At 43.9% G+C, this 19,565-nt stretch overlaps 1 protein-coding gene across 2 annotated transcripts in view; it reads left to right on the top strand.

The window, feature by feature from the left end:
- The window catches only part of SCT (secretin), a 28,931-nt gene extending 16,185 nt beyond the window's left edge, over positions 1-12,746 (top strand). Inside the window, exons 3-7 of one of the 2 annotated variants that reach the window (XM_043516625.1) lie at positions 2,904-3,000; positions 4,797-4,901; positions 7,522-7,626; positions 9,764-9,883; positions 12,354-12,746. In XM_043516625.1, coding sequence (XP_043372560.1) covers positions 2,912-3,000; positions 4,797-4,901; positions 7,522-7,626; positions 9,764-9,883; positions 12,354-12,495 — 561 coding nt within the window. In that variant the 5' untranslated portion in view covers positions 2,904-2,911 and the 3' untranslated portion in view covers positions 12,496-12,746. Of the gene's footprint in view, positions 1-2,903; positions 3,001-4,796; positions 4,902-7,488; positions 7,627-9,763; positions 9,884-12,353 lie in introns of both variants that reach the window. The other variant, XM_043516624.1, reaches the window with a different exon arrangement.
- The last annotated feature ends 6,819 nt before the right edge of the window (positions 12,747-19,565 follow it).

Raw genomic sequence — 19,565 nt, 5'->3', positions numbered from 1 at the left:
AAATGAATGTTAGGTAAATGAAAATTCTACACATGGTAGGGTCAGAGCAAGGCAGTGAGTCAAATGCCAAAAATCAGGGTTTTAGAGAGGGCTGAATATTCTGACCAATAGCAAGATTTGTATGCATGGGAAGAGGTGAAGAGGCTAATGACATCTGATCCTTGTTTGTCAGCTTCTCATCAGTCACCTCTGTGTCTTCTTCCATCGGGCTCCCTGTGCAGAGTACAACCTCCCAGAACTCATCTGCAAAGCCCCTCCCCTCTCCAGATGCTGCGTTGCTTATGGTGAATCTAGTTAGTTTGCATATACATTGCATGCAAATATCCCATTGTTCATGTTCCCTTTGGTTCTCTCTACTTCTCTCTCCTTGGATAATAAATTCCTCAGAGGAATTGCAGGGGAACCATATTCTGTCAGAATACGTAGTTCTGTCGAAATTGAAAACGAGGCTGATTTTGCTGGAATTTTGTTTCAGAAGAAAAATGGGGGGAAAGTTCCAACAATGTCCCATGTCGACATTTTCAGAACAATACATTTTGATTTTTTGTTATGAAGGGACTTTTTGTTTTGAATTTTTAAAAATTTTGTATTATCAGTTTCCTTCAGAAACTATTTCAAAAATGTTTGGCTTTCATTCTGATTCAGAACAAAGTCAAATTTAAGAATCTCAAAATCCTTTGTGAAACAGAACTTCTGTCCTCCTCACAGCTCTCCTAACAAACTGGATGCTACCTTAAGTAATATCTTTCCTACTGTCTGCTCAGATTCTGATTTGAGCATCCAAGCATGAGGACCCTGAATTCTGTAGAAGTATTCTGCTGTTAGCTCTCACATGCACAGATATGCACTGAGGGTTTTGAACCAAGACATTTGGAAGAGAATTGTGTGTGTTATTTTGAAATTTAGGATCTATTTCTTTGCAAGCAGAAAACCATGATATCTTTGATCTGGATAGTGGTTTAATTTATCTATCCAAAGGACTTATATGGCACCACAGTTCCTGAGCACATCACAATCTTTATTTTTTCTCAGCTCATCTCTGTGAGGTAGAGAAGTACTGTTTGCATTTTACAGATGAGAACGGCGGCACAGAGAGGGAAGTAATCTGCCCAGGTTCACAACAGGAAATCAGTGGTGGAGCAGGGACTTGACTCCAGGTTTCCCAAGCCCTAACCCCTTGACCACCCTTCCTTTTTAATCTCCATTGATGATGAATGTAAAGTCTAGATTAGTGCATATGTCTACTTTCTTTTTTGTACCCTCTTATACCAAGCTGCAGAAAGAGACTGGGAAACGTTTCATGAGTTCTTTGCGAAAGACCCACATAACGGTGAGATATGTGTATAGTTAATAGAAAGGGTGCCATCTACTGGCATATAAGAACATGTGACACCATTCATAAATGTAAAAAGAAAAGGAGTACCCGTGGCACCTTAGAGACTAACAAATTTATTAGAGCATAAGCTTTCGTGAGCTACAGCTCACTTCATCGGATGCATTTGGTGGAAAAAGTAGAGGAGAGATTTATATACACACTCTGCTTTTTCCACCAAATGCATCCGATGAAGTGAGCTGTAGCTCTAATAAATTTGTTAGTCTCTAAGGTGCCACGGGTACTCCTTTTCTTTTTGCGAATACAGACTAACACGGCTGCTACTCTGAAACCTGTCATTCATAAATGTGTAAGTTCAATGAGGTTGTGAAATCACCTGCAGTGCATAACAAGTACAGCTCAGGATGGGGACAGCCGGAGAAGCAGGCAACAGAAAATAAGCATGCACAAGGGGAATGGGCCACTGCTCATATATGAGAGTCACATTCCCATCCATGAGATGTGCAGTAGGCTAAAATAATTTGTGCTGATGGCATGGGCTTGGAAAGGAGCTGTTTGGGGGTCTGCTGGTTCAGGGGTGATCCTTCAAACTGGAATTTAGTGAAGTTTAGATATTCTTTCTGTGGGATTCTGGGGAACAGGGAGGCCAGTACATATCTAGCCGGCCTAGACAGAGCTCACTGAAAGGAACCTCTCATTTAGCAAGTACTCACTGCAGGCTGCCACTGTCCACTTCCTCCTTCTCCATTCCATCAGCCTGGAGTAGAACATGCTTCTCTTCCCACTGCTTTCCTATGATCTTGCCCTCTCTGGGGGATTTGTCCTTATTTATGCTATGGCTACACCCCAATGTCCATAAAACATCTCATGCTCCAACTGCAGGTGATAATCTTTCAGGGTTTTTTAAAAAAAATACATATATAAACATCTGCCTGAAGATTTTCCTTGAAGGTGCAGATGTTGAGACTAGCTACTCACTCCTTTCCAGTATCAAATGGATGCTTGCACATGGCTATAAGCACTGGCAAGCCCCCAGCTTGTCCGGATGAAATATAGTGTTGCATATACTTTTTTGCCTGACAGTTTGAAATATTAGACTTGGATTTCCTATAGGTATTTTGACAGCTGAATGTGTTCAGTGGTGGTGGTGAGTTTTTTTTAATCCTCCCATTTCTAAATATATGGCCAAATTCATCCATGGAGTTTTGACTTGCATTGAGTTGCAACAGAGTGGGATTTGCTCCATTGTGTTTTGCCCCAGATGTATTACCAGTCTATTCATTCTATATTGCACTGAATACCAACATTAAAACATCAAAACCGTGGCTTCACTGGGGCATATAGAGTACAAACAGCTTGTAATTTACTGGCTGGGCAAATTATTTGGGTCTGCTCATCTTTTATGTTTCACAGAATGCTCTCTCTTATTACTCATTACTTAAATTACTTATTTAATTACAATCGTGTTAGTAACATAGCAATATCTGGTGCTGTGCAACTGGTAAATTGTTCCAAACAAATAACAGGGTCATTCATTTTACTGCTCACAAAACCTAGTCCTTCATTTCAGGAGACATCATGGCCTCCCTGCTGACTGGACTCTGGCAGCTAGTTATTTCTGTGGTTGTCCTGTCTCAACTCTCAGCAACACTTCCTCCTCTGGAGAGGTAAGAGTCTTTTTGGGACTCCATCCCCCTTCTTCTTTCCATGACTTTCTGTTCTAAGGCTCCAGCAGCTAGAAAACTAAGGTCTAGTCTACATACAGAAGTTGCAACTGTTTGTTTGGTTTTTAAACTGATTTGGCTAAACCAATGCAAGTTTTTGTGTAGACACTCTTATTTTGGCAGTCAGAACAGAATAAGCTGAACTGAAATGACCCACTCATTCTTCAACCATTTTAAGTGTCTACACACAAGTTTGCAACAGTGTAACTAAATTAGGGCTTGTCTACATAGCAAATTCATGGGGAAATTAGTACAAAATAGCTAGGGTATTAATTTAAAGCACAATAGCTATTCTGCACTAGCTCCCTGTGTGCATATTCTTATTCCACACTAAGAGTTCCTTTTATAGATTAGTTTAGTCCAACCAACTGCTGACAAAACATGGGTACTGCCAGGCCCTCAGCTGGGGTAAATCAGTGTGACTCCACTGAAGTAGAGCCCCTGAGAGTCTGACCTTACAGGCTCTGAGGAGTGATATTATGTGCACACTGGACATTTCTTTTCAGTGAAACATCCATTTAAGTGAGGTGTCTTTTTTGTTTTGAAGAAGTTCTTTACTACACCAAGTATCATTACCTGATCTACACAATGCCAAAGCATGCTAGGTGCTTTATTAGACCTGTAGGCATAGAGATCCTTGCCCCAAAGAGACACTCTAGTGGCCCAGTCTTGCAAATCCCATCTCTCTCAGGCATAGGTGCTGCAGCACCCACTGATTTGAAGAGGGTTCCATTATATACAGGGCTTACAGTTTGGTTCAATGGCTCTCAGCATCCCCACTATAAAAACTGTTCCAGCACCCCTGCTCTCAGGTACTTTTATGTACCTTATTACCCTACCACCTCAGAGTCTTTGTTGTATTTCTCCTCACAGCACCCCTGTGGAGATAGGACAGTACCTTCCGCATTTTACAGATGGGGAACTACAGCACAGAAGGGCTAAGTGACTTGCCCAATATCACACAGGAAACCTTGGGGTGTTTGTCCCTCCTTTTTATAATTTCAGTCCCCCTCTTGAAAAACATTCCCAGCTGAGACCCAGGACACCAACAGTCTATGTGGAAGGATATTCCCTTCTGGTTTTGAAACCGCCTGTTTGAACTTCCTTTGTTTTCCCTCCCTGCTTGATATTTAAATGCAAATTCATTTAAATGCAAATTCAGGCAAGCACACATTCCTTTGTTTAGGACAGACCTGACTTCTGCCTGGGCAGTACTGTGGAGTTTGGAACATGTGTTAATAACATCATACAGGGGGAATCTTATAACTTCATATACAATGTTGCCACACACATTTTACCAGGACAATACTGACCCACAAATTATGAGTTTTCAAACAATATGTTACAAGGCATACTTTGAAAAAAGATTACTACACTAGTGTGTAGGGTGTAAACACAGGGGTGTATTCCATTATATATGATCGGCAGGCTCTTCTAAATCTAGCTAGAAAGGAAAATAAGACATTTTTACTTTCTGATTAGTTTAAAATATATTTAAATCTTTAAACATTTGCTCCTTCTATGCTGTGAACCTTTGCCTTTTTACCATCTTTCCCCCACCCCTACTTGGAACGCTCCGGTTTCCCATTTTGGGTCAAGGTAATTATGATTACTATTAATGGCTAGCTATGATCCTGCCTCCCAGGATCCCCCCCTCTCCCAAAGGGATGGTTTTAAACACCCACCCCATACAAAGCATGGCATTGCAGCCATTTTGGTTTTCTTTTCTAAACTCACAGGGCTCGGAGACATGCCGACGGGGTATTTAACAGTGAACTCAGCAAAATGAATGAAAATGCCTATGTGCAGAAGTTAGTCAAATCTCTTGTGGGCCTCAATCAAAGGTAAAAAATACTGGTTCTTCCCTGCTTGGTGCTGTTGTGACCTCTGAACTCCAAAGTATACAAAGACCATGATGAGCCTCAAAAAAAAAGAGACTATAGACTGGTTCTAGAGATCAAACTAGTCATACTAGCAAGCAAACTGCCTGGCCTTCTATGGAGCCTGATTCCAAATCTGGGGCCAGATCCTCAGGTGCACCTTGAGCTTCTGAACCGTCCATCCTGACGGCACCCAGAAGCCAGCTCAGCTGCTGCAAAAGATAAAGCCATCTCAGGGCTGCTCTAACTGGCACACACTGGAATGCCACCCCCCCAAGGGGATGTTCCAATGGCCCATTACTTCCAACAAGAGGGGGGCTAGGAGTGAGTGGCATAAAGCCAGCTAAGCCACAGGTGATTACCTTCCACACAGGAATCCACAACTGCTGCTTCAAGGCAGCTTCAAATTGTCTAGGTGAAATCTTTGGTAGCCAGAGCAGCCCAAAGGGGAGCCAGCATGGGGCAGAATCCAGCCCTAGCGCTTCAGGAACATACCCTGCCTTGCATGCTCTAGAGAGCTCATTCATCAGCCCGGCAGAGATCACTCAGGCGTAGCTGCCTCTGAACGCACTGGAAGGGAGTTTTTCCTGAGGAAGGCTGGAATAAGGACTTCCCCTTTCCCCTGGGGTGTCCATGCCAATGGAGGTGTGGTGTGTCGCTGTACACTTACAATTCCAAGCCTGAGGTAACAAGTGAAAAAGCAGAGAGAGTCTGCTGCCTTCTCCTCTTCCTTGCATGTCAGACTAAGGGGGTAAATCATCACTCACCCTACGTGCCTGCACACCTGGGAGGAAAAGGTTATTGCTTAGAAGGTTTTCTTACCCTGTATGTTCCTTGGGGCAGGGACCATTTTTTTTGTTGCACTGTCTGGGCAGTGCCTAGCACAATGGGGTCTCAGTCGATGACCAGGGCTCCTAGACACCACTGCAATACAAATAATAAGGTACGGTGCTCCCTTACTCCCCTGCATGGGACACCCACATTTCAGGTCGCAGCACCAGTGGGAGAGCAGCTTCTGCAGGGCCAGTCCTCCCCTTCCTGAGCGGGTGTGGGATGGGAAGGAGCACGGACTGGGTGCAGCCATGGGCTGAGCTGAGCTGGTGCGAAGTGGGAAGGGAACTGCTCTAATGGTGTAGTCCGGTAGCAGGCGGCTTCCCCCCTGGAGCAAGTCTGAAAGTCTCAATTTCCTCCCTGGTGTGCTCCTGGGCCAGCACAGCTGCGCATGACCACTTACCCAGGGCAGGTGGTAAAGTGACAATCTAGCCAGAGGTAGGCAAACTATGGCCTGCGGGCCACATCCGGCCCACGGGACCCTCCTGCCTGGCCCCTGAGCTCCTGGCCCAGGAGGCTAGCCCCCGGCCCCTCCCCTGCAGCCTCAGCTCACTGGGCCACCAGTGCAATGCTCTGCGCGGCGGGGCTGCGAGCTCCTGGGACAGCACAGCTGCAGAGCCCAGCCTGACCTGGTGCTCTGTGCTGCACAGTGCCTGGCTGTAGCGCTGCCAGCCACCAGTGCTCCAGGCAGCGCGGTAAGGGGGCAGGGAACAGGGGTGGTTGGATAGAAGGCAGGAGAGTTCGGGGGGGTAGTCAGAGGCCATGGGTGTGGATAGGGGTTGGGGCAGTCAGAGGGTGGGAAACAGGGGGGTTGAATAGGGGCAGGGGTCCTGGGAGGGCAGTCAGAAAGGAAAGGGGGGGTTGGATAGGGTGGCAGGGGCAGTCAGGGGCAGGGGTTCTGGGGGCAGTCAGGGGACAGGGAGAAGGGGTGGTGGGATGGGGCAGGGATCCTGGGTGGGGAGTCAGGAATGAGAGGAGGGGTTGGATGGGCCGTGGGGGGCAGTCAGGAGCGGAGGGTCCAGGGGTGGTCAGGGGACAGGGAGCAGGAGGTGGTGGATGGGGCAGGAGTCCCGGGGCAGCTGTCAGGGGACAGGGAACAGGGAGGATTGGATGGGGTAGGAGTCCCAGGGGGACCGTCAGGGGGCAAGAAGCAGGGAGGGGCTGGGGGCCGGGCCATGCCTGGCTGTTTGGGGAGGCACAGCCTCCCCTAACTGGCCCTCCATACAATTTCAGAAACCTGATGTGGCCCTCAGGCCAAAAAGTTTGCCCGCCCCTGATCTAGACCAAGGTTTGTAACTTTATACAGATGCCAAAATTTCAAAGCTATCGTTAAGGAACAGGTGGAAGCGACACACCATTTAACTCCCTTAAAATTCATGTAACTAGATGATGTTTTTGCCAGGGGGTGGGGGGAGAACAGCACCGTTATTTTAAAAAAATTGATCATCCTTTCTAAATATGAACAGCTGGCTTGATCATATGTTGTCTAGAGTAAGCCATATGCCCATCTAGAACTGTTCCTTTTCAGTTACCTATGCCAGTGCATAATTCTTACACACATGAGAGGCAGCTTGTCTCTCCTTTAAGTTTTGATCCTGTGGATCAATCCCAATACACAGTGCTGGGAGCAGGAGCCTATCTGAGCAGGAAAGGCCGAGATATGCAGCAATTACAGATGTAATCGAAGTCCCTTAGAACAGAGAAAGCAGCCTCAGGGCAGGTACATCCCTTTTCTCTCTTTCCCGAAGCACAGGTACCAGAGGCACTCTGATGGCATGTTCACCAGCGAACTCAGCAAGATGAGAGGAAATACTCAGGTTCAGAAACTAATCAAGTCTCTGGTGGGCTACAAGCGCAGGTAACAAATATATACACTGTGAAAGGAAAGTGACTTATTGGCCATTCAACCTGTCGCAGGTGTCAGCTTACAGCTAGAAAATAGGCACCCAGAATGCAGAGTGACAGTCCCCATACTCCAAGGAGAGAGAGTAGTGTGTACTTCCCAGACTTCTGAAAGCCTCAGACACCAGCGCTAGCTCTGTACTGTTCCCTGCCAACTCAATACGACTGCTGAGCCTTCCTTGACTGCCCGTGTCTGATGTACAGTCGCAAGCATGTAAACACCCCTCTGCAACATGACCCTGCCCACTTGTGTAGCGTCACCTATTAAGGTTGCCCTACACATCTCATCATACGACATGTGTGCATTCACAGATAGTAAGAGAGAGAGTTTGTCCTGAAGGGCTTACAATCTAAATAAACCAGGCAGACACAGGGTGGGTGGTAGGCAAACAGAGGTGAGATGACTTGCCCAAGGTCACATAGCAGGTCTGTAGCAGAGCTAGGAACAGAACAGAGGTCTCCCAAATACCCGTCCAATGCCCTTTCCATTGCCCCACCTGTCAAGTCTTGCCTTTTATATCAATTTTCAGTGACAGGGGGCAGGGACTGTCTTTTTCTATCAGCCAAGGTGGTGAGCTACCAAGCTCAAGGATACTGTGCATCTTTCTCCAGAGCTAACATCTACAATGGATTAGAAGGTCAGTTTATAAAGAGATGTTGCAAGATTGAGGCCACTTTTTCCCTGCCTTATCGTTCCTCTTGTGTCAGATGAGGTTATGATAATCCTGGATTTCACTTCCACGTCTCGAATTTCATATTTACATAAATGTGTCCTATATATTAGGGGACAGATAAGTCACCCAAAAACAACTCTAACAGCCTCTCTCTGCTGCCACTTCTGTTCCCCAGCTGAGGTGTAGCTAGAGACACTGTCTCGTTCATTGACCCCTACAGTGCACCTATACGTACCCGAAGTAGATGTGATATTTTGTACAATACAATCATTAGCATAGCAGGATTCAGCTATATAACTATAGCCTGTTCTCTGCTAATATGCAAGGGGAAGATGGTCATAGAAGGAAAAATCATTCCTCTTGCTTCAATACTACAAATGAGGCAGAATCCTTCCACGCTACACAAGAATGCACTGGAAGGAATGCCGGCTTAATTGTTGAGCATATACAGCCCCCTACCCCAGCTGGCTAGTACATATACTGCCATCAGCAGCCAGGAAGGAGATCAGAGCACAATTTGCCCCTATTCAGAGGATCAACAAAGTGGATTTCTGTTGGAGAGGAAGCATCTACCGGCATTTCTGTTTGTCTTTGTTGTATTGGCTTCCTCTCCCTAGAACAGAATTGAGCTCCCAGAATAGCAGCAGCAAGTTAATTAAAGGCCCAAAATATTTTGCCCAGAAAATTAATATAATTTTCAATGGCACATGTGCCTTCACCTATGTCACAACTGCAATAAGCCTTCACACCCAGCTGTAGCACGTCCCATTAATAATTAGGCAGGGAAGTATGTGGGAGGTCGGTTTGACATGTCAACAGAAGTCACTGCTTCTACATGTCACAACTGCAGCCTAGCAGAAGGTGGCAAGGCAACCTGTGCCAATTTGTGAACACGATGGAGATAGCCCCTGTAATGCCATGCTTACTTGCAGTATATTATTCAGCCACTAAATGTCTCTGTGTGCTACATAGTGTTCCAGGCAGCATGCAGTCCTTGCTAAATAAGGGAGCCAAAACTGGGACTCAAGCTGTACGGGAACTTGTTTTGTTTGTATCAGTTGTTGTAGCAGTTTTCTTTACTAAACTTCTCTGGTTTAAGAAACACTAGGGTGCCATATAACATGACACCCTTTGGAAACACAGAAGGTGAGCTGTAGCTCACGAAAGCTTATGCTCTAATAAATTTGTTAGTCTCTAAGGTGCCACAAGTACTCCTTTTCTTTTTTAGAAGGAAACAGGCTGTCACTGTATATTAAGATACAGGGGAATCAGTGTAACCTTCAGGAACTGGCTTACTCAAAGTGTCAAATCACAACATCTTGTTCACAGTAGCTCAGCTTTTGCTTGGAAAAACATTCCCCAAAAGCAGGTGGCATTGGTGACATTAACAGTATTCTTCCCCCCTCTCCTCCAAATCAGTGATGAGGTGGATGGCTCTGAAGGATTAATCCATACAGATATACCAAGGACACATCAGACCGGCAGCTCTTACGATGACTTTTGCTTCATGTGGTTATACCAGAGCTTTCTGAACGATAGGTATGTACAGTATGTTTCTACTCTATCAGCAAGAATAACCTGGACTGATTGTAGTACTTTTATGGCCTTCATTATCATAGCACCTGAGTGGCTAAAGTGTTTACTTGAACAGGGACTTGAACCCAGGCAAAGGCTGATGTTCTGTCAATGGGCTAGCCAGGCTCACATGTCTAATTTTATTACACTTCTCTTTTCCTTCCATTGGCTTCAATGGAACAATTCACATGAGCAAAGCTGTGCATGTGTTTAGCATGTGATTTTCAAAAGCACCTATGTGATTTAGGAGCACAAATCCTATTGACTACACGACACAGGGCCACATTTACAAAGTTCTTTGGGCATTTAAAGATGCAGATAGGTGCCTAGGCACCTCAGTCATTCTCAGAGCATATTAGATGCCTAAGGCCTGTTGATTTCAGTTATGAGTTAGGCTTAGCCACTTTTCAAAATCCCACCAGGAGCCTCTCTGCATCTTTAGGCACCTAAATACCTTTGAAATCTGGCTCTAAGTCACTTTGGAAAATCCTACCCTTATGGGCTTTGCAAAACTAGGTCTTTAGCTCATAGCTTCAACACAAGGGGGAAAATGCACAGCTGAGATGACAAGTTCTATGCCAACGGACTCAAGGGATGGTAATTAAGGTTTGTAGTGTTTTGAAATAATGGGGATTAATTATAATGCAACTGACGCCAGTTCCTTAGGTCTAATGTTATAAATGTGATACTGCGATAGAATCTCTATTAAATTCTCATAAAGGTAATGGTTAGCCTCAAAAGACAATGTATGAGAGAGGAAAATGAACTGGATTCTGTACATGCTACATGGTGACATCTCATGACTGGGTACTATAGGTCACTCATTTTAGACTCAAAGTTGTGGCTTGATCCTGCAAATGCTTATCAAGGGTCCTGTTCACATGAATCCCCATGGGACTATTCCCACAAGCAAGAATTCACAGGATCACAGACTTAACTTTACATAGAACCTTGGTGTACCTCACTAACATCATCAGTGACATTTAACACTAAAGCTACCGGGACAGAGTCTCAGCTGTGTGAATCAAAATAGCTCAGTTGACCTCCGTGGACTTACAGCAGCTGATCCAGAGAAAGTTTTAAACACATTTTTTACTAAATCAAACCTACATCATTCCTCATCTCTTCCTGAAGCGTTTTATTGTTGCTTTGTCTCTTATTTTGGGTCTGTCACAAATGTTTATACCCAGTGTCATCCTGCCAAGACTTGCATGTATGAGAGGTTGTTTGCATAGGGATCAGGGATAATACCATAGCTGAAACACAAGTTAGCATGGAGCTATCATCATAGAAATGCACTTAAATTCTATGCAATTCTTCAGGATAATTTTGATGTTATGCTTATGGAGATCTAAGCGCATACAACACTCAGTTTCACCTTCTGACACTTACCTATCTTTGAGATCGATGGCTAAAAAAACCTCTGTTTGAGGTAGTTATTAAAACTAAGTATTATGGGGGAAAATAAAATATTTCTCTGATTGTAGAGAGGCTGGATCTAACATTCTGGACCAAGCCATCTTCTACTTCTTGTAGAAAAGTCTAACTATTCTAACTCATTTTCTATACCATCTTTATTTAGTTTTTCTGAATTTGAAATATTCTGAGCCAGGTCATTATTTAATTTTTAAAGTTACTGACAGTGCCACAAAGGTGGTCTCACTATTTTTTCTTATTGGCATTTAATCAGCTATCCTGGTCCTCTTAGGAGAGGGAAGGATGGTCTTGTGGTTAAGGAACTGGACCGGGACTCAGGAGAGCTGCACTCAGTTTCTGGCTCTGCCACAGATTTCTTGTGTGATCTTGGGCAAGTCATGTAGCCCAGTCTACACTCAAAACTCAGGTCGCCATGGTGATGGATCTCAGGGGTCTGAAAAATCCACAGCCACAGAGTGCCAAAGCTATGCCAACCTAACCCCCAGTGTGGCCGAAGCTATGGAAGAATGCTTCCAGTTGGTCTAGCTACTGTCATTCAGGGATGTGGTGTTCCTACAGTAGTGGAAAAGCCTCTTCTGTCTCAGTAGGATGTGTCTATACTACAGGGTTTTCACAGGATAGCTATGATGCTGTAGCTATGCCGCTATAGTCCCTGCAGTGTAGACATGGGCTTAATCTCTCTGTGCCTTAGCTCCTCCATCTGTAAAATGGGGATAATACTTGCCTTCTCCTGCCCTTTGTCCATCTTGTCCCTTTAGGTTGTAAGTATTTTGGGACAGCAACTGCCTCTTATTTTGTGTTTGTACTGGCCTAGTACAACGAGACCTACTCTGGCTGTAGTCTACCACCATCAGGTGGATGATGATAATTTAGGGCAACTGGCAGGTGTTTCATTTTACTTTTTTCCTTAACTTTGTAACTCAGTCTCATCGCTACCCTCTAGTCCACTTTCCCTGTGGAATCCTGGACTATTTCCCTGTTGTTTGTCCTACTACAGCCTGTCAGAGAGTGATGCAAGAGAAGCCACTCAGATGACCGGCCAATACATTTGCCCAGCCTCCAAACCACTGATTGAAGAGATGAAAGAAGACGTGTCGGTTCTGGATGAAGGGGACAACAGCAGCCAAACCTCTCCATAAACTACAGCATGATGGGATGGGTTCCGTGTGCAGCCTACAAATAAATAAGGAAGCTACTGAATCAGGTTCAAGCGTAAATGATGGGATCAGAAACTGCCAAAATAACAGTAAAGCATGTAATCAAGGGTACTGTGTATATTAGTGTAAAATAGAGGGTGGGGTTAGTAGATGGTGCATGAATGATGGAAGCAGCTTACACAATACTTTGTTCCAGGCCTGTGTATTTCTAAACTTTAATAAAAGTTCTTCAGCAGCTATTGTGCTTTGGCTTGTATTTTGGTTCCTCTGGTCAAGCACCAGAAAGGAGTTGAGAATACAGGAGCAAGGCTGCTATGCATAGCACTGTGGGGATTGCTAGGTCAGGGCAAGAAATGTCCTTCCCTCTCTCCCCCATATCTATATATATATATATATATATGTGTGTAAGTACATGCATGCGCACACACACACACACACACACCCCCTTAGCTGACATCACACAGCATAGCTCTAGTGAAATCAGTGGATTTAGCCCAGCTGAAGATCTGGTCCTCTTTGTTCAGCAAGAGTCTCACCACTACTCTGGTACCCGGATGTTAGAAAGACAGAGCAGGAGACATCACACAGACAAAGAGATCAGTGTTTTTGTTTAAGCAGAAAACGTCAGGTGGCTGGTGGGTTTTGTGACAAAGATCTCCGTGAGAACTATACTACACTGATGGCAGCTACATATGGATCAATTTCCAATAGATTCTGCCCTTCTCTTTACAGGACTGGTCTTCTAGCAGTAAGAGACAGGCACTGTAGCCAACCAAAAAGCAGAAATTCATTCTTAATACTCAAGTTTGTACATGCTACTCACACTGCATGGTTTTGATGCTCTTTCCTGTAAAGATCAGGGGATCTACTTCTAATGCAGAAGTATTAGATTCAACTATCATCTCTAAACATAAGGCAGCTAAAGAACAATGTTGAGATCGTTCCATGTTGCCTGTAAGACTGTTTATGATGTAGCTCATCAGAAAACTACTATTCATTTTTCTTTCAGAGACATCTACAAAGCATTTAGTCTCACACAAACATAGGTCTTTCCCTTAATGTAGCACTTAAAGAACCATTTCCACATCTCACAGGCCAGCTTCCATTTATTGCAGCATGTGGGAAACCATGCTGTTGTCACTTTCTATTACAAAAACATTAGAAAAATCTCAAAGGAATATCTGGAAGAATTGTTATGTGATTAAATCACTAAAAGCAGCATGGCTAAAATTTTCAAACCTGGCTTTGACAGCACCTTGATTGGGATTTTCAGAGCAGTTTAAGTGAATTAGGTGCCCAAATCCCATTGAAATTCAGCCCTACATGTTTAATTAAGTGCTTAAAATATGGAATTGGACTCTTCAAATCTTGCCTATATTCAGACATAGCCTCAATTCAGCCAGAGTCCAGCAATTGTTCTAGTGTTAACCCCTAAGAACTTGTTTTCACTAGGAAATGTAATCATGTTTAAACATGCTTTAACAATTGAGTTAGTTGGCACAATGCTAACCTTGCCCTTGTCTGGAGTGATCAATCAGTTAAGTCACATTCTGCTTTGTGCCAGCCAGACATGATGCTGAATGGGACTTGCACTGCCGTAAACTGGGCACTCAGCACTGTGCCAGCTAACTCAATGGCTAAAAAGCAAAGTTAAAATATGATTACATTCCTAGTGAGGAAGGTGCCTCAGTGTAGCTGGGATTTGGACAAGCTGCGCTTATTGGAGTTTACCCTGATTACAAGGATTATCCTGATTAGATCTACACTTAAGGGTCAGCACTAGTGCTAGCTACTGATGTACGAATCAGGGTTATCCCCAAGTGTAGCCAAGGCCTAACTTTAGGTCCCCAGGTTTGAACATTTTGGCCCAGCTGAACAGCAGTGAATACAAGGCATTGTCATTCTGCACCCATTTCAAAGGGAACGAAGTTACATTCCTCTTTATATGACTTTGATTCCCACCAGAAGACAAGCTGAGTTTTGGATGATGCAGGCACCTAAGAGACAGAGGAAAAGAAAGAAAAATGATGTAAAAAATGGTGTGCTGTTATATTGCCAAGCAGCAGAACAAGGACTAAGGTGATAGAAGCAAATAACAGCTTCAGAATTGTTGTTAGATTGGAAATCACTAGTAGCAGCATGTAAAGGAACAGAGCATTCCATGCAAAACACAAAGCAAAAAAGCATGTATTATTCAGCCTTCCCACCTGAAAATAATCCTCAACACAGAAGAATGCCCATAAGGTTTGCCAAGTGGGGTGAATATCGAGAAGAGCATTTCAGATTAGATTTCTTACACTCCCTTCTGTATTGAAAACGCCATTATGAGAAATTGCTTTCCAACCCCACAGCAAAAATAAGAAGTGACGCAATCATTGCAGGTAAAAGACATGGTGAAATGTAATCTCACAAAGCCACGAGCAAAACCAAACCAAACCAAAAAGGGGTGGGGGGGTGGAGTCTGCAGAGATCCTGGTCTTTTCAGCAAGAAGAAAGTCCACCGCTTGTGAAAGTGATTGGATTTTGTTCAGATTGGCTAAACTGATTGTTTTAGTACAGCGTATACTCTCCTTAGTCAAACCTCACAGACTACTTGTATGACCTTGGGGAGGTCACTTAAGGGTCTGTCTTTGCTACACAGGCTTAAACAGCCCCACTGCAAACCCCTACCCAAGCTACCATGCCCTCACTGGTGCTGTGCCCACCCACGTGTCACTATGGTTTCTCCGGACACATCCCATAGTTCTCTGCGCTGCAGTAAACTGATCCACTCTGATTCTTCCCCAGTGAATTGTAGGAGAGAATTCGTCCTTTGGGGACACGGTGGGGAGGAATTGTGGAAAGGCACTGGAGGACTATCAGCACTCAGGGATTTAGCCTGCATCCTCACTGCAGTGTGGGCAGTGTTACCAGCCAGAGGTAAAGCAGCACTCAGGTTTTAGCCTAAAGCCCTAGGCGAGTCAGCCAGTCTGGGCTGAAAGCACCACTAAACTCCAGTGTGTGCAGTGTGTGTGGAAGGGAGACAGGTTAAGGGTGACACCCAAGTAAGAGGCCTGGTTAACTCTCTGTGAAGACAGACCCTTAGAAGTCATTGGAAAATGAGTTCCCACCCCCCGGAAGACTGATGAAAACAAGAATTTTTTGTTCAAATTTTAGCTGAAAGTTTCAAATTTCCATACAACCACAAAAGTGCTGAAAACATTTTTTTTTTTTGGCTTTTTATCAAAAAAATCAAATTTGGAGATAGCAGCCACTTTCCAAAGGTTTTGTTTAATCAAAATCTCAGTTTTCCATGGAAAAAGTGTATTGAGACAAAGATTTTCAACCAGCCCCCACATCCCATCTCTGCACCTTATTTCCCCAGGTTTAATAGGGGAAGATAATCCTCCCTTTCTCCCACTTTGTTTAGAACATGAACTCTTCAGGTCAGAGTATCCAGTACCGGGTTTACAATGGTGCCAGGCCCACACTCAGACGGGGCCCGGGCACCCAGATTGTGACTCCACCCCCTGCTCTGCCCCAAGGCCCTGCCCCTGCTCAGCCTCTTCCTCCCAAGGCCACACCCATCGCTCACTCCTTTCCGCCCACTCCCCCTGCGTAAGTGCTGGGCAGGGCCTTGGGGGAAGAGGCCGAGTGGGGATGGGGCCTCAGGGCAGAACGCAGGTGGAGTGTGGGGGCGGGGCCCCAGTCCAGGTGCCAGGGTCCACAAAAGGTTAATCTGGCCCTGAGAGTACGTCATTGTGTGTGTATGCACATTGCCCAGCACAATGGGACACTGATTGCAGAGAACCATTATTATGTCCCTAGTCACAGATATCATCCTAAAATACAAATTGCAAAGAGACAGGAAAGTAACAAGCTACAAATTATCCATCAATCATTTCACAGACAGCTCTCAAGTTCCTTGCTTTGTAAGGTACTTAGTTACCTCACCATTCTGTTATGGAGATTAAACCTATTTTCACACTCATCTAGTCTCATTCTCAGTAAATTTTTTCTATTAATGATTCTCATAAGTGAATCATACCTTACTAATAAAAGCCACCATATTCTCTGCAGCCCTCAAGACTTCTATCCTGAAAGTGGCAGCCTTGTCTTGTTAAGTAATGACCTTGCATCCCACAAAGAATCCAGTCTGCTTCGTGGCCGGCTCACTACAGCAATCAATCCTTTTAAACATCTTTAGCCAATGTGTGCCACACAAAGAAACATCAAAAGGAATTAAAGCTTGAGGACAATGGCTCATCATGAGAGTGCAAGATACTGGGTATAATAAGAACATAAGAATGGCCATACTGGGTCAGACCAAAGGTCCATCAAGCCCAATATCCTGTCCTCTGATGATGGCCAATGGCAGTTGCCCCAAAGGGAATGAACAGACAGGTTATCAAGTGATAATAAAAATCTTTGCTGATCTTCAAGGCCAAGCCACTAAACACTACTGTAAAATTCCTCTTAGGAAAGCTTTGCCATGTGCAGTATGATGGTTTGTAACTGCAATTACAAGACTATGGTGAATTCTGTACAAAGTATGCCTTTTGAGGTATCATTTGAAAACGGAGAAGTAACTGGTCATTATTGCCCTGATAAAATAAGTGTGGCAACATTGTATGAAAAGTTATAAAAAAATTCTACTGTATGACATTACTGAGACATATTCCAAATCTGGGGAAGCAGCCACAAAACAGTTTCTCAGAGAAAAAGGCAAACTGATGCCTCAGCCAGGTATCAACAAAATCAAATGGACCATCATCTGGTTAAGTGGCCATTCTTTGGCAGGAAAAATGGTGTGAGTGAGAAATTTACACTTTGTCTCCTGAACCCCAGCTGGAGATGATTCTCAAAGAAGGGAATAAGAATGGGGAACAGGTGCCCCCAAAACATTCCTCCCTTTCTCTCCATCCTCGGCAACCACAACACCTAGGGAACAAAGTAACAGCTTTGGACTGAGGGAGGAATCCTGTCTGAAATGAATTCCGCCAGTAAGACAGCTGAAGCATGTGCTGAGAGACCTTTTGCTTTGAATTCACTTAGCTTGTTAAGTTAGGTATTAGCTGAGTTTTACCTTTAATTTCTTTGTAACCAATTCTGACTTTTATGCCTCATTACTTGTAACCACTTAAAATCTGTCTGTCGTAAATAAACTTGCTTTATTATTTTATTAAACCGGTGTGTTTGGGACTGAAGTGTTTGGGGAAATCCCATTGAGAACAGAATTTGTACACATCATTTTCTATTAATTAAATGATGGATTTATATGAGCGTGTGTTGTCTGGGAAAGGGCTGGGCTGTACAAAATGCACATTTCTGGGAGAACATCTGGGGCTGGGAATTTGCTGGTGTTGCTTGAGTGTAATTCATGAACAGCTGGACATAGCACTCATACAGAATAGCTGGGCATAATTTACATGCTGGAGGCTGTGTGTGAGCTGACCAGCAGTGTTTGCTCTCACAGCAAAGCAGTGTAAAAGGCATCCCAGGCTGGAGAATTGAGTCCAGATTGTACCCTAGTAATGTCACAAGCAATCAGATGAAAATCCAAAGGAAAGGCAGGGAAGACAAGTTAGAAGTTGTTTTATTTGTATTATGGTGGTACCTCAAGATTTCACCTGAGAGCTTGTACTTGAAATGCTGCAGCTGGACTGTTGTAGCACTTCAATGTAGACACTACCTACGCTGACAGGAGAGCTTCTCTCATCGGCATAGGTAATCCGCCTCCGTGAGAAGTTGACAGAAGATTGTCTACACCCAGGGTTAGGTTGGCTTAAATACGTCACTCAGGAGTGTGGATTTTTCACACCTGAGTGATGTAGCTGGGTCGACCTAACTTTTTAGTGTAGACCAGGCCTGCAATGAGGGCCTCAATGTGCTAGGTGCTGTACATACACATAGTAAGAGACAGTCCCTACCCTCAGGAGCTTACAATTTAAATAGACATGACAAAGAAAGGTTTATTATCCCAATTTTACAGATGGAGAACAGGCACAGAGAGTTTAAGTGACTTGCTCAGGATCACCCAGGAACTCTGATAGAGCAGGGAGTTAAACCCCGATTTCCTGAGTGCCAGTCCAGGGCCTTAAAACAGAGAGCCATCCTCTCTCATTTTCCCAGTCCAATGCTTTCACCACAAGACCAGTCCTCCTCTTCAAGCGCAGTAAAATCAGTGGCTCTCAACCTTTCCAGACTAATGTACCCCTTTCAGGAGTCTGATTTGTCTTGTGAACCCCCAAGTTATATCTCACTTAAAAACTACTTGCTTACAAAATCAGACACAAAAATACAAAAGTGTCACAACACACTATTACTGAAAAATTGCTGACTTTCTCATTTTTACAAGATAATTATAAAATATATCATTTAGAATATAAATACTGTACTTACATTTCAGTGTATAGTACATAGAGCAGTATAAACAAGTCATTGTCAGTATGAAATTTTAGTTTGTACTGACATTGCTAGTGCTTTTTATATAGCCTGTTGTAAAATTGGGCAAATATCTAGGTGAGTTGATGTACCCCCTGGAAAACCTCTGCATTCCGCCAGGGGTACATATACCCCTGGTTGAGAACCACTGCAGTAAATCAATAGTCCATGCATTCTTCTGTTACAGCCTATAGTCGTTCACCCTTTCACTTCAATGATCCTTTTAATAAGGTTTTTTTAAAACCTATTTAGAAAGTTTTAGGTTTACAAATCCTTGCCAAGTAAATATAAGAGACAAAACAATAATGATTACAACAGTGAGCTTTTGTTCAGAGAAACTATCATACAGTAATATCAGGTCTCTATTTAACAGGGTGTTACCATAATGCAGCATGAGCCTCTTTACACAAATGAGATTTTAAAGCACATATTCCTCTATTGTGCAATCTTCTCACTAAATAGCATCTTTGTTAGTACCTCCATCACTCGTTAGGCTCTGACATGGTGCATGATCATATGGGAATCGACTGACCTATTCACACTCCAGTAGTTTTATAGAGAGACAAAGGGAAACGTTCTATGATAGAATTCGAATACTCTGAATTCTCCAGTGCCTTTCAGCCCAGGAT

Source organism: Dermochelys coriacea, chromosome 6 (assembly GCF_009764565.3).
Source record: "Dermochelys coriacea isolate rDerCor1 chromosome 6, rDerCor1.pri.v4, whole genome shotgun sequence".
Lineage (NCBI taxonomy): Eukaryota > Metazoa > Chordata > Testudines > Dermochelyidae > Dermochelys > Dermochelys coriacea.
The sequence above is the reverse complement of the archived record's forward strand: the minus strand, read 5'-3'. Positions and strand labels throughout refer to the sequence as shown.